The 16,320-nt window shown below is 34.3% G+C and overlaps 2 protein-coding genes and 1 non-coding gene across 3 annotated transcripts in view; 1 reads left to right on the top strand and 2 right to left on the bottom strand.

Moving 5' to 3' along the window:
* Positions 1-9,129, bottom strand: part of LOC113499265 — a 102,117-nt gene extending 92,988 nt beyond the window's left edge. The window contains exon 1 of the mRNA XM_026879674.1: positions 7,394-9,129. The gene's annotated coding sequence lies outside the window, so the exon portion shown is untranslated. The remainder of the gene's footprint in view (positions 1-7,393) is intronic.
* Positions 9,130-15,141: 6,012 nt separating this feature from the next.
* On the bottom strand, positions 15,142-15,247 carry LOC113499743. The gene has a single exon (XR_003401138.1). It is a non-coding gene; the product is annotated as a U6 spliceosomal RNA (small nuclear RNA).
* A 562-nt stretch (positions 15,248-15,809) lies between these two features.
* Positions 15,810-16,320, top strand: part of LOC113499141 — a 53,676-nt gene continuing 53,165 nt past the window's right edge. The window contains exon 1 of the mRNA XM_026879483.1: positions 15,810-16,318. Coding sequence (XP_026735284.1) covers positions 16,228-16,318 — 91 coding nt within the window. The 5' untranslated portion in view covers positions 15,810-16,227. The remainder of the gene's footprint in view (positions 16,319-16,320) is intronic.

Genomic DNA, 16,320 nt, shown 5'->3' with positions numbered 1-16,320 from the left:
ATAAGATTATTTCCGTTCATAATTTTTTTTCTTAGTTTATTTTGGGTTTAACAGGCACACTGCATTTTTTAAACGGTCAGACCAAAAAAAAAATCCGTGAAATTAACCCGTTATTAAAGTTTAAAATGACATTCCCTAGAACTGTAACGCAAAATTGAGAATTACAAGCGTGCAAGATTCGATGTCGCTGATTCTCGAAATATCCTTTAAACGCCGGCGCCGTACGATCAAATTATTCATGTCATTTTTCGTAAATGAAATCCCGGGTTGAATCCCGGTGTCGTGCAGCAGAACGTGTCAACACTATGTTCAATAGGTTCGCTATTATAATATTTTTGCGTCCCCTGGGTCAGCGTTGATTGGATGCTGCAAGATAACTCCGGCTGTTTATGATGGTAATGGCGCGTGCTCTGCTGTAGCTGCAAGCACTTATGGTAAACAAATTAGATGCACTTTAATTATTTTGTTATCTTGTTAAGTGGCATGTTTTAGCTTTAAACAGTTGCAACATTTCACTTTGTGAGACTGTATTGATTCGTGTTGAACTTTTTGGGGGTTTGAGCGTTAAGGAATGTTGGTTATGAAAGGTTTGTTTTAAAGCTATTGTTTATTACATACGGGTTTTTTTTAGGTAAAGTTCTTTGAGATATGGTATAGAGGTAGACTTCAGCCTTTGCTTTTTTCAGGTTTTGTCTTCTGAAGAAGACTGAGTGGTTTATTACTAAAACAGTTCATTCACAACTGTGGGGACCGCCACATAATAATTTGAAGAAAAGATAAAAGATGCTATGGAAAGTAAATAAATAATAATAAAGACAAGATCGATTGTTTAGATCAAGGCGAAAATACGTATTTTCTTATATTTTTTTTAGTTTTTTAGGTTCTGTCAACCAAAACTATTTTTAATTATAATACCTAGTCATGATCCCTATTATCCGATGAACATAACAGTACTATTTTAAACAACAATTTTCAATTTCTTTTTTCGTAACAAACTTAAAAAGCCTCCACATAAGTAATCTCTGCTCCACCCTACTCTATGACATAACAATATGTGCATGTATGAGCTACCAGAATAATGGTGTTCATGCTTAAAAGCTTTTGCGGATAATCGCGTCGTTAATTATTAGCAACAACAGATATAGTGTAATGAAACTCCATTATAATGCGGTGTGTTGGTAAAATATTGGTGTTTTGCAAGTTACGTTTAAGTTACGTTAATAAGATAATGTTATGGTGATGTGTCTATTGTGTATATAGTGATTTATCATGATTTCGTGTGACTTCTTTTGTTAGTGGAAAACTTTTTTGGAGTAACCTGAACTTTTCTTTGTAAGTGGAAAGACATGTGCGATCTTTGGTTTTCGTAAGGCAGGACAATTCTTACCGACAAAATTAGCTGGGAGAATCTTTGTGGTGACTAAGCATGCCACGTTTGATCAGTGCGTGTGCAATGCATAGCAATTCATCACGCACTGCGCACAAACATGTTTCACCCATGTCCAGCTGTGGACCTCGATAGTTGGTTGAAAGATTGATTTGAACATATTAATACCTCTATCAGTAATAAGTATTCATTGGATTTAACAGGTGCTCCTGTCAATGCCTCTGTGATTCGAGTGTTCTTACGATAATTTGAAAGATTAGCCGGTAAATAATACCAGCCTTTAAACGCCCCACTGTTAAAGACAATCCTCTTCAAAAACATTATATAGCTAATAGTTGGTTTACGTAAATAGTGGTCAAAATGCTTGTAAGACAGAGAATTATTTAAAAAAAGATAGCAAAGATTTACCTATTTATACAAATAATCTCAACTGTGGCATCGCACGTACTCTATAAAAAAATAGAAAATTAGTAGGGCACCTCAAAACACAACTGAAACTTATTAATTGTCATCAAGCACTCCACACTAAACAAGTTAGCGGACTCCAGCGGATCAGATGGCGACAAAACATTCCCAAGACCTAGACACACACCTAGACAGCCAACAAACTTCCAATCACATAAATGATACGTCACACACTCATACAACCTCTCAACACGACTAATACGCCTCACAACTTCACAAACATTGATATACAATGTATACACAGTATACAAAGCTCGTAAACCGTATACAATTATGTATAGGTTGACAAACTTCAAGCTAACTGAACTCGGAACTTGGACTTTGATATATTATGAAGATTGTTCGCTTGTGAACGCAAACTTTGATACGGAACAACATTGGTTGAGTGTGAAACAAAGGTTTAACGATAAAGGTTTATGTTTTGGTATACAATGTGTTTTGGTGGAACACGGTGGGTTAAAAATAACAGGTCAAGCACAAGGACTTGCGAAACTGAGGCTTTCGTATAGATAGGACGACAAAAAAAAACAGTTCCTCCCAGTGTATCCCCAAATTGTACTCAAAATAATACTTAGCCACCCAAAATAATTATGACCTTAGTAACTACGTTACTTAGATTTTTTATTTTTGTCGATTCTATTTTTTTTTTTTGTTGTAGCGACAGCAGTATTGCAATAATTGCATCACCAGTTAGAAATTCGACCGTTTAGCTAACACGGTTTAGAAGATACATCCTACTGACAATCAGACAGCGGATTGGTAAACACCAAATGACTCGTTTCTCTTTTCGGGTTGAGCAGAAAGGAGTGTCAGACTCCTACTAACTAAAACTCACCCACCTTCCTTCCTTTGCCCTTCGTATACCGGGGCTGCATTAACCCTTTCGGAAAACAACACTGCCCCGGCAGGCATGAGCCCTAATGGGGTCGTCAGGGAAGGTAGGGAATCCTAATAACGCTTCCATGATTAGAATTGAGCATGACTAAACAACCTCCATCCTTAGCTTTCACTGAAGAAGGTTCAACAATAGCCTAATCTGATAACTTACTTGGTCCGTACTAGTTATACTTAATGATATATCTGTTAGGAAAGTCCATTTATTCCGCGAATTAGGCTTTCTGGAGGTAAAGTTTTGCCTACTTTGTAGTAAAAGTATTTTACGCTTCTTTCAGGATTCAACTTCTTCCAGTAATTGATTCAAATGATAAGTTATATATGGAACTTACAGTTATCTTAGAGAGCTTGTCAATATGACGAGAAAAAAATATTTTGTGATTAGAAAAGGGTAGTCCTAATTCTACAAACGCTGTATTGCAATCATCAACTTGGTCATAAATGCAATGACGATGATCCCTATAACCTTAAAAAATGCAACTGCCTCATAAATGACTTTTATCTTAGTGTTATGAAGTTTTCAAAACATTTTCAAACTGTAAAAACACAATGAAGAATCTCATCAGATCAGTATAATAGGATATGTAAAATACATACATTATTTTGTAATATTATCTGAAAACTAAGTCCCTTAAGCAATAAATAATTACAGCCAGACAGCAAATAACGCAATATTAATATGGGATGTACGTAGGCCGCGACAGAGACGCGTCGCCTACAATAAGCTAAATCTTCAAATTATTAACACCCACTTGTAAACTGAAACCTTTAGACTAACGCACGTGATAACAAAAACCTCCAGAGTCATTATTCCTTAGAATATATTTGAATAGGATATTCAATATTAGGACTTATACCACAGACTATAACATAGTACTATGTATTTAAATGATATCAATTTGTGCCCTTTTACATAAATCCAAATTACCTTTAAATTTTTGAATTATTTTTTCGTTTTCAGAAAAGTGGATTTTAGCAATTCAAAAAATATTTCCGAATCAATGAAGGATTGGCAGGAATCTTTATTTATGTAAAAATCAAATATGTCGGTCTAAAAAGAGCATAAATTATATTTTATGTTGACTTTTGATTTTAAATTTATTTATACTCCATTATCAGTGGCGTTGTCCACGATATACTCGAACGTTATAAGCAGATGAATAGTTTACGAAACACCAAAGACAAGTTCTATTAATGGAAAAGATTAATCTCAAACCGACAAGCGATAAGTTTGTCTAAAACTGGTAGCCACTTTCATCGTCCATGACTCAAAGATAGAGGCAAACAAAAGCGAGATATACCCCATTACTGTTGTTATAAACTCATATTGTTTTATTAAATTGCGTTGATACCATGAATATCTGAGTCTGGGCGTTATTTCGAAATGTCAAGTCGGCTTGGTCTATTATTTTCACCCACGCGGCACGACTGAGAATGCCCGTGTGTGACTAAACCAGTTTCCCAGCTATGTTTAAACTTAAAACATTGTGTTTTTCCTCATAAATATACAATTTAGTTAAGTGAATATCGAGATTTTACTGTCGACTAGATATCAATGGTAACTTACAACGAAATATAGATACGGTTCTTATGTGCTTACCTTAAGGTTCATTTTGTACGGCATGAAAATCAAGGATGTAATAACTTGGGTCAGTTTTGGTACGTAACAATTTTTTTTTTCATTTCTATTGCAATTTTACATTGTACTGATTTATATGTTAAAAACTATTTTAGGTTATGGATATCGCTATATACGTTTATACAGAACTTGTACCCCATAATGTCGCAAATTCAATGGATGCGATCAAAACAAAATTACATCAGTTTTTCGCACTTTTTCTAATAATTTTATAAGTCCTAGTCACCGGATACAATTAATGCGTTCTAATTATCAATCTATTATTACAATTCCAACTGAAGTCTTCGATTAACTAAACCACCCTCCCCCCAATATACTAACCGAAGGAGTCTTTAGTATCTAAGTAAGGTTGGCAAAGATTTAGGATGCCTCCTTTAAATTCCTTCGCGTACAACTAACGATATTTCGGTATGTAGGAATGTCATTTGGAACGATTTGTTTTATTGTCATCTCTATCGATGACAAATCGTTATGTGAAGGTCTTTAGCTAAGGTTGTCTGATGCATTTCTTTAAACAGGTTGTTACATTTTCGTTTAGATGGCAACTACTAGTCTGTGTCACAGCGAGGATGTCAATACCATAGTATGTTTATGCAGTACTGGGCACATTTCGTGATATATACGTTTTCACAGATTGCGAAATATTGAATTGGTATGCTACTACTAAGTTTGTGCCTGACTGCTGGAGTTTAGAAAGAAACACGATGTCGCTCATAGTGTAGAGAGGGATTCCACTTTTTTTCGGTTCACTTGTTTTCGGTTGGGAAATAATCAAATGATTCTCCCACTTTGAGTTTAGCGAAAAGAAGTGTCAGACTTTTACCGACTAAAACCCGCTCATGTTTCCTCTGCCCTTTTGCTTACCGAGGCCGCGGAAACCCTTTCGGACAATCCCGCTGGCCCAGCAGGAATGAGACCTAAGATATCAACTGGATGTATAAAATCTCCATCCATATAAGAATCTCTATCTTCCGTAGTACCTACATTTTGATAATGGCTATTCGTAAAAATACTCACTCACTTTATTGGGTCCATAATAAACGTACATGTTAACAGATGGTATGTACTTGCTCAGAATAACTGCAATGTTGTCGAAATTTAATATTCATCTTTATCTTTAAGTTTCGTTACTGTCATCTCATTGTTTGTTTACTCAGCGGTTTTAATGTGTAGAGAATGAGCTTCTAGATACTTTTACTTGCGTGGTCGTCAGCGGTAAGAGTGGGTTACTATAATCAACCGAAATGTTTTCGGTATAAGGTGCATTCTATGTTGAACACTACTTGTAGTACAAAATATAAATGTATGGAGTTGCAAATATTATGACAGCCCCTTTTCTAGTTTACCGGTATTCATTTACCTTTATACTAGCTGTTGCCCGCGACTTCGTTCCCGTGGGTAGAAGATATAAGTTATGATTTATACCTTTTCACATTTTCCATTGTACCTATCTTCGCTCCTATTAGTCGCAGCGTGATGGTTTATAGCCTAAAGCCTTCCTCGATGAATGGTCTATTCAACACAAAAATATTTTTTCAATTTGGTCCAGTATTTCCTGAGATTAGCGCGTTCAAACAAACAAACAAACAAACTCTTCAGCTTTATATATTAGTATAGATAAATACTTTATGCTAAGATTTTCAATTCATCAATTCATTTTGTTGGTTTTCATTTAATCAATTACAAATATTATGTAAATATTATTGGTGTGCTTTTATCATCAAATTAAATTGGTATTATTTATCTCATATAATATGATGTATCAAAAAACAATATTATTATCAGGTATAATAAAAATGATTTATTACACATCAATTTCAATAAACCCTTTGTTGTCAAATATATCAGTACCATCTGTTATTTTGTAACATGTTAAAATAACTAAAACATTGTCACGACAGAGCCCCGATTCTGCTATGTACAATGGCCAATGAATGAATGGCAATTGGATTAAATTTAAAATTAATCCTATTCTCTTAAGCATTTTGACAATACAATAATTGGAAGTTAATTGTTTTGATCTAGATTGTGCCGTCCCGTACTGACTTTACAATTATTGTGTAAAAAAGTGCTTAAGAGAATACGAAAATTGTAATTTTAAGCAAAATTTCATTCATTCATCGGCCGTTGTAAATAGCAGAATTGGGGCCCAGTCTCATTATAATTATAACAATTTTCGAGCGAAGTATTGAATTAAATGCAGCTATTAATTCTGGCTACACTAACCCTGCAATGAATTGTTAATGCCTAGTGTCGCGTATTTGATCCTTTTTCACTGAATATTCATATTTATAATTGTTTTGTGCTACTGTTTGTTATTTACAGAAACATTTGTTATTTTTTTTAATGATGATTCAATTTTGAGTACTTGCAGTCAGGTTATTTTCGATTACCAGTATTTGCTAGATTAATGCCTATCTAGACCCATCAATATCAGCTGAGATACGAATGATTAAGCTACAAATGAAAAGAATATAACATTTACAAACAAGCAGTTAGGTTCAGAATCAGGATAAACATCACAATAAAAGGATCATGTAGATTTATATTTCGGCAGCAATATACATCTTCGATAATCCGAGTGGTGCAGTGGAAGTTTTTGCCAGCCAGTAAATCATAAGTTTGATTCCAATTCATGATAAGTGTTTTTCTAATACCTACACATGTTCAAAGTGACCAAATTATTCAGCCAGGTTCAAATAGGAGCATATATAACTAAAATTGTCTCTCGTTAAATCATTATTCATAATGTCAAGATTACGAATACAATTATAAGACTTTTAATTCCACAAATCTTTAATCGTAGTACAAAAAAGATTAACTTAATTAAGCGGAGCCTAACGTCAAAACATAATTAATACCATCCTAATATATTGGAAAAGCTAATTACATGTACCATTCATTACGTAAATAATAGTTCATTAAACACGTCAGTAGCGGCCGCATATCAGGCTGGTATAAATATTTTCCAAACACTAATGGGTTAGTCATTAGTTCATTCCACTCACCTTTTCCCCTCTATTGAGCGCTCATTGTCAACAAATCGCCCACCGTACTCGCAGGCTCAGGCACAACACTATGCATGTCGTCACTTCCTACAACACTTCATTCATAAAACCAAATCGACCATCGACTTAGTTTTTAACGTTGAACGCACTATTTTAATCTTAAAATTCGAACTAACAATTCAATACCCACTGTCACTGTTTTCGAAATTTGAACTCGTATAACGTTTTATTTTTTTACTTTTGAGTTTTTTTAGTAAGCGCGTGTGTGTCAGTCGGTGCGCGCGCGCGTTTGAGCACGCGCCGAAGCCTCCAAGAATCGCCCCCGCGATTTTTAGCGCGTGGGCGCGAGCCAGCCGGCCCCGAATTTGCGTAATAAATTTAAGCAATAAAACTACTTAATAATATGTACTATAAGTATATTCCTCACTAGCTTATCTTATATTGTAAGATGAAATCGAAACGACCGCCGTCAGCAGGGGACCGCATGAAAATGGCAAGCTTTCTTTATAAGCGTATGTTAGAATTTTAAATGAGTATCGAATAATGCATTCGACATAAAAAGCTATCGGCGTCTGCTAACAATATTATGTGAGCCGGTGCGTTGGGAAGCGACTTGTCGAGGAGTACCTTGTATGGAGAAACGGGTTCGTCTGCAGTCCCACACGTTCGACTTTTTGCCGTTCGGTGCAGGAAAGAGGTAGGGACGCCAAGGCCAGTGTAACTCGACCTCCCTCGTCCCTTAACCAAACATATAATGTTCGAGGTATCGCAGTAACAAAAGGAGTAGCAGGTGTCTGCTTGAATTGGTCGTTTTCCGCTAAGGAAGGAGCGTTGTACAGATCGTGTGCTTGCAAGCCACGTCCTGCCTTCAGCTTCATACATTCGTAATGAAATCGTCGAGTCGCTTCTGAGTCCTAATTAGACGTCTCCTATGGTGCCGCGAGAACGCCCAAGTAATGTTTCGGCATCCTAAATAGCTGGCATTTTGCTTAGTGAAACCTTTTTGCTGCGACTAAGATAATAAGCTGAACAAAACACTTTTGTAAAAGGACTGAGATCATCTGCCGCTTAGGACCAAGTATTTAAGATATCGCTATACATATAGGACTTAATCGTCCAGTTTAGGAGGTTAAATCATTACTTTTTGTATTAAAGGCCGTGTGTCACAAATATTTTGAATACTATTATTGAGTACAGTGTTTTTGCCGATAAATCATCTTAACCGTCTAATTTATGTTTCGGTCCTTCGTTCCGAAATCGAACCTTAAAAGGACCAAACTTTTGACTGTTGGCAATTTAAAACAACGTTCAAATTCAGCGATATCGGCATTTTTAAATGAACATATCCAAATGAATGAATGGCTACTAAATTGGGGCCTTATGTTGAAATCTGTGGGTGTACGCACGATACTTTCGGACGCCCACACGCTGTTATCCGGGGATTACTGATCGTTATACTGTTTTAACATAACTATATACGTTTGGACGGCAATCAAATAATATTTACAGTTCACCTAAATTCTTTGACTAGTCAATTCATAGAATACAATGAATGGACGACGAGGTCGGTCAATGGACATGTCATGTTCAATTGTTCTCTTGTTAGTGTGTATGTTGTAGTATAGACAACTGGAAGGCTAACAAATAAAACCTTTTTGAACACTTTTTGCTATGTGAATTCTTTTTTTTTTAAATTGGATAATGTTTTCAAACTTAGATTCATTTTGTGCTTCACAATTTAATCTTTGAAATGCACGAGTATGACTGTATATGTATTAATTAAGAAATTGTCAAGTGTGAGTAGGACTCGCGACGAAATAGGTTTAAAATTACAAAATTCATTTGAAATTTAACCTTTGCTTAACATCGCTTTTTATTGAATTTTTTTGTAATAGTGGCAACATAAAAACTAAACAAGTTCAACAACAAAAGTGCACATTCAATAAATTTAATTAAATAATCGAAACGACCAACAAATATTCTGAAACTGCAAACAATGATTTAACCAATTAGAAAACAATTTCCAATTTAAACAAAATTAATTCATTCTTCGGAAATGTAAATTTTTATCATCATTAACATTATCATAATCAAATTATTCACGGATGGGAAGACCTTTAAGGTACCGATAAAGATATAGTGATGTTCGTCGACGGATGAAATCAATCGATTTGTTAATGTCGTAGTGATGTTGAGTGGGTGTTTATAAATACCAAAGGTAATATTGTGTTGGAAATATTCGTAATAGTTGATTCTTTAGATGTAGGGTTGCCAGATCGCAAAACCTTAGCCAACATATAGCCGGACAGACGAACTAGTTTTGCCGGAGATTTTTGCAAAAAAAAGACATTAGCTCTATATTGTTTAAGATGTTTTGTAAACTAGTTACTAAAAATTACTATAAATTAGTTTAAAAAAAATAAGATATTTAGCTTCAATCAGGCAAGTATATCAAATTTGAGCTAATACTAAATTAAAAATATGAATTTAAGTGACCTTAAAAATATTAGACACAATTTTTTGTCCATAAGAAATATGAAGGTAAATTCCAGTAAACCGCTTAACCTTTTTTTAATAAAATTCAGTATGCTGATAGCTGCTTGCTCAGCTAAAAGTCTAAAAAGGACAGTCTGCTTTTTATGACAATAACCGACATTCGTGCGGGCGAAGTCTCGGGAAAAACTTGTCAGTAGATTTTTTTCGTCATTCTGTGTTTTTTGCATTTTTAGGGTTCCGTAACCAAACAGAAAAAGCCTAATCGCTCGGTCACCAGGCTGTACATCATGAACTGTGATAGATTAACAGTTAAAATTTACACATATGGTGTATTTCTCTTTCGCTGTAATAAAAAAATAAAATCGAGGTTATACAACGTTGGTGTCATAAATCTAAAGAGATAAATTACTACAGCCCTTTTTACGGAACTCTCAATATCGCGAATACGCCTCGCACTTGACCGGTTTTTTACACAATTTTATATCTTACTAGCCGATTTTTTTTTCTAGTTTTATTTATTTTTAATGCCACATTATAAAAAAAAATGAAAACAAAAAATTTCATCCAAAAAATAAAATATGTTTTTTTAGTGTGAGCAACCCTTAACAGTTAGGGGTATGAAAAATAGATGTTGGTCGATTCTCAGACCTACTGAATACGCATATAAAATCTGGTAAAAATCGGTTTAGCCGTTTCAGAGGAGTACGGTAACTAACATCGTGACACGGGAATTTTATATATTAGATTTACTACTCTCACCAAATGTGGAATCTAATTCAAATTATGACAGTGCTGATCTCTGATCATAATCAAAATTAAATTATACTTCTGATTATGCATCGATAATATATTTTAACGGCTCGTCAATAAATATAAAACCCAACGCTGACGATGAAATGCATAGCTTAACTGATAACTATTTTGTCACACGTTCTATATAGAAATATCACAAACACATTAATTATATAATTATGCTAATGGATGAATCAAATGAATCGCATTAAACTTAATTTAAAGACGGCCATTAAGGTTTTAAGAGGTGAGAAAGGGCTTTGATTTCGTGTTTGTCTTTAACTGTTGCTATTGTATTTCTTAATGAGGTTTTATTTTGCTTAGATAAGTTAATTTTTCTCGTTTTTTTTCATTGTTGTGTCACAAATAAGAAGATATAGATATGTACTTAAATACTGGTGTTATAATTTACAAAAACAATTATGAGCTGTCAATCAAAAATGTAGGAGTTCTTCAAGGCAATGTTCTTGGACCACTACTATTACATAAACTTACCGGTTTTCTTTTGTTTCACAGGTCACACAGCATCAGACGGTACGAAAGCATCTTTGTAACAAAGCCACAAGGTTGAATTTTGTCTGAACCACCAGCGATGACGTAGACCGTACCATAATACCCTTGAATCCATTCAGATAATTAAAGAATTTGTAAGTTTTCAGATCCTTTATTAATTACCTTCATATGCGTGTGTTGGAAACATATTTACCTGTTTCCAAGTTATTTTATACCTATGAACATAGGTATTTCTGAATGCCTGTCATCATTAATTTATTAACCTTATTATTATTAGTATATTGTAATATGTTTAGCGTACCGTGTTCAATGAGCTGTTGTGCGCCGTCAAATAATATCACTAATTAATTTACGAAAACAAGTTTATACAGGCATTCGCTTTTACTATTATGTCCATACAATGTAGCTCATATTTTAGTTTGACATATAAAAATAACACGTCAAATATTCAGATATTGTGAACTAATATTTTGGTAAACACGAAATAGATAATATTATGGTTTAAGCTCGAAACAAAATCGCATATTTAGAACAAACAAACTTTTTTTAAAGATCAAACGCATAACTGCAATTTATTCTTTAAATTTGCTTGCTGCTTTAATGCTTTTCTAAAAAATATCCAGTGCCTAATGATGGGGCTTTAATGTCAAACCAAGTAAAAGTTCGTAATTATTTTGGCATTCAAGTTAAGAATAGAATTAAACGTTTAAAATGCAAAAAGACGTAATTAACAAACTTTAGACACCTATTTGTAAACAAGAACCAATATCGGGCAAACAAACAATCAATATGTCTTATCCACTAAATAAGACAAATTGAGATGGAATTGAGGAAAAGAACATTACAACTTCCGAAAAATCCTAAAAATACCACCGCCTCATAAAGTTCAATCGGTATAATGCCTATCTCCCAAAATTATATTAGTCTTGCGTTTAGAGGTGCTGGGAACTGGAAAAAAGCTGTAAGAGTGTGTGACACCAGTGTTCATTTAGTCTTTTTTTTAGCAATTTTGGATTTTAGTAAGAATAACGTTTCAAAATAATCTTGCCTATATACGCTATATACTTAGTCATTATTAGTCATTCATTAAATAAATTATGATATAGACTTGCGTAGGTCAAGCAAAGTCCATCGATATAGATAAATTGGTAATTATTATCTAAACGGATATACACCTACTCCGCAGTTCGGGAAATTTTCTGGAATCACCAAGAATTTGTGAATGGTTTAAAAGTAAGACCGTGGATTCCTATCTGATCCACAAACCAATACAAAAATTGTCCATAAAATATACATGCTTGCACTTAATGATGAACAATGGCAAACGCTACGGGTATAACTCAAGACCAAAGCCCTAGAATAATTTTAGATTCACTTAAAACGCACCATATTCTTCAAATAAAAGTAATCTTATCTAACCTTCAAGTTCTACCACCTACATACTTACTTTTCTTAAGCAGAGCGCAAAGGATCAAATTATTAGAAGCCAAAACTCCCTTAGTTCCTATTTTCCTAATAGAATTACAGAACACACACACAAATATAGGGTAACATAAACGTTGTTCGACAAATAGGGAAAGAGACTATAAAGTAAACAAAGCCAGTGTATTTATGTAGTATTAGAATGTTTGCAAATGGCTTCGGTCGCCGGTTCTATTTCCCGGTTCCCGAGAGTGCCTTTTTTTCTGTGAAAAAAGGCCGATTGTCCCACTTTTATAGTTCTATGGAGGTTGTTTACTGAGTATATTTAATCCAAATCTGTTTTGCAATTAAGAAATGCTAGATTGAGGAATTTAGGAGTTATTTTTTATTTTGTGCTCTAACTTTTGAGGTTGGATACGAATGGGGTCAATATAAATCGTAGCTTTACAGTTGGATGTCAACTCTATAACCGGATATATAATGCGAATGACAGTCTCTAAAAACTCCAAAATTTTAGAAAAAAGTAAAAAAAATAAGCAGCCAGCCTAGGTGTGAATCAATCTGTCTTCATCTTAAAAAAAAGTTCGGCTATGAATCACAAAATTAAAAAATAAGGCTGACAAATCCTGACCACGTTCATGTATCAATACATAACCATAACTCAACAAACAAAAGTGAAACGGAAATAATTCAAAGCTCTTCACGTGATGAATCAATTCAAAACTTGAACAATAGCTACCTATTAAACATTGTGTACTGTTTGACTCCGTGACTCACAATTGCATTTATTGACAAAGCTCCGACATCTGGCCTCCGTCAGATCAGTCCAATTAAGTATCAACATGCAAATTTAGAGAACGACAAAAACAAGCGAATTTAAACTCTGCTGTTAAGACTTAAAGTTTGTTATAACTGCAAACGAATGCATTTCTGGATTGCGAATCTCTTCCCTCATTTTGATGCCAATTTGCAATATGAAAATGTTATCGTGAGTTATTAGTCGGTTGTTTCTGTTTTGCATAGTTTTTGCTTGCTGTACGTGGATTGATTCGTAGAAAGGCCGACTGTTTATAGATAGCATTGATCGTTTCGAGGAAGTGTTAGTTGATCTTCCTTTAGTGTGCTAATTGAAACATTAAGTTAGTCTAGTCAGCGGTATTGTCGATAACAAATCGTTTGATGCAGTATTCTTGCTTGTTTAATCAACGTCACCGATGTATCTCTTATTTTCTTCATATTTCTATTAACTTTATAAACTGTTTCATTTCCAAATTTATCGTAGTTTTGATTTAAGTGAAGTAGTTATCAAGTTACCATATCCATAGCGTTTTTACCGGCTTACTATTAACCACTTTTATCAATTGCAAATCGTATCTTCCTGTGCGGCCAACTCTATTCTTCCTAACTTTTTACTGGACGCTCACTGTCAATACAATTATTTTAAAAATATGGAATACCTAAGTGATTAGGATAGTCGGCAATTGTATAAAGCGGAATTGAGGCCCTTATTACCTATCAATTCTCAAATGAGTAAAAATCTATTGATATTTGCGTCAGTAACTAACAAACTCCAAGAAAAGATAAAAGAATAGTAAACGTACCTAAATTAAATGAACGAATCATTCATAAAATAATTGATCTCTAAAATTTGTGTAAGGTCAGAAGCTTAATAACTAGAGAAAAAGGTTCAGAAAGTCCAGAAATTAACTGATATCTGATCATATCTAGTTATCTTATATTGAAGAAAATTATGAAGAAGACCTTGATATAAATATCAACTAATCAAAAGAAAATAGTAAAACAAAGCCTATAGTCAAATCACGCATCAAAAAACAGGAAAGCAAACAAAAGAAGTACGATAAAATAGAATCACTATCGCTATAAAAGGCAATAATTTGTTCACACGTCATCGGTTCTTGAACCCGCCAATATTCTAACATAAATATTATAGTACTGATATGCCATTTTCCGTAAATTTAATTGCGAAATATTTACTGAATCATCAGTTTGTACATCTGGTGATTTCGTTGTTGTTTTATGTTGAATTTACGCCGTTTCTTTTCCCGCTAAAAGAGTACAGGAAGTGGTTAAGGGGTCAAATATATTATATGTTATCAATTGTATTTTGATGTTCCAAAAATGTTACGTAATAGCCTGGCTAGAATAAGGGGTTTTTGATTGTGTTTTGTTATTTCTGTGAATGATGACAACTGAGGAATTGATTTGTCTAAATCAAGTGTTTGAATATAAAGGAGTCATTGGTTAGGTTAAAGATAAGACTGTCCACGGCATAGTACATTCGCAATCACGGATCCTTGATTGCGAACATATACCAGGGATGGCCAGACAGGAACGAATTTTCTGTCGAAACTCTCCCTACTCATAAAACAAACTATATTTAGCCGGAAAAACCCTCATGGACTTTCTCCACCCTGGGAAAGGCAAATAAAAAGCCAGACTCTTACCGGAGTGTTTTCCCCTTTCCTTGTGAGCGCAAAGAATATAGTGGTACTCCCAAACAAAAAAAAAATGTGGAACTCTTCAAGATTTTGCGTGTCATCTTTTCACAGGAGCCATGACATCTTCTCTGCATCGTTCCAATTTTAGTATCTGTACTCCTGAAGGAAGTCCAATATCAAGTGACCCATGTCCTAATTTTATTTGAACCTAAATACCGTAAATCAGTTTCAAAATTGTTAAATTCTATAATTGCTAGGTACTTAAAAATTAGATTCGGTAACTTTTGAAACTTTCAAGCTATTACAAAGAGGAAAGTTATGATGGTTGGGTGTTAAAATGATTGCTACCTATTACACCGTAATTAATTAATGGATTTTATTAGATGTATTAGAGGATATCTCTTCTAAAGCCGATAATAAAACGTATCGGCGAAAAAAAAAAACGAAATCTATTTGCGTTACAATGCGAGCTGTCTGGTCTATTCAAAAGGATTTTTGGGAAATGAGACATTATTGACGGATGGCACAGGAATATCTGTAGCATAGATGTAAAAAATACAAACATGAAATATACCCATAGCTTGATTGAATACTTTATTTATATAATCCGCCTTATTTTGCAAGTATGACAGAAATCATATAAAAGGATTAAGACATATCACATTGTGTCGATTAGCTGAAATCTGATGCGGATAAATAATACCTACTAATGTTTCTAACACAAGAACGCAACGTTAAATGCAATTTTCGTGAGGACATAAATTCGCTGAATATTCCTAAACACAACAAAAACCTGCAAAAGCAAATCGAAATATGAACCGGACCTCTAAATCTAAATCCAGTGACAAGCATATCACGAGGATTGTTTATTAAACAACGGGACCCTACGTTCTAGAATTGCTTCTAACATACGGGACCCGAAACTACGGACAAGCGGTAGGTAACTCGATCCCTTATATCCGTCCCGTGTCCCTCGTTCAACCGCACGATTTGCATCGTACATTATTTTACAACAAATTATAATTAATACGTCCACATTGAACAGTTCCGTGGCATCGATAACTTCGATAATATTGTTTGTCGACCCCACACTTTGACCCTACGATAAGATGTCTTAGTGTCGTGTTATTTGGTGTTCGGCCGGCGAATCGGATGGTTCAATATGGATCTATGATGTGCAACATGTTTCTGTGTGTGATTTTTCTGTGTCTGTGCGTAACAGGATCGGTTTACGGATCGCCAAGT

Source organism: Trichoplusia ni, chromosome 12 (genome assembly GCF_003590095.1).
Source record: "Trichoplusia ni isolate ovarian cell line Hi5 chromosome 12, tn1, whole genome shotgun sequence".
Taxonomy (NCBI): Eukaryota; Metazoa; Arthropoda; class Insecta; order Lepidoptera; family Noctuidae; genus Trichoplusia; species Trichoplusia ni.
This window is presented reverse-complemented; position numbering and strand designations above follow the sequence as displayed.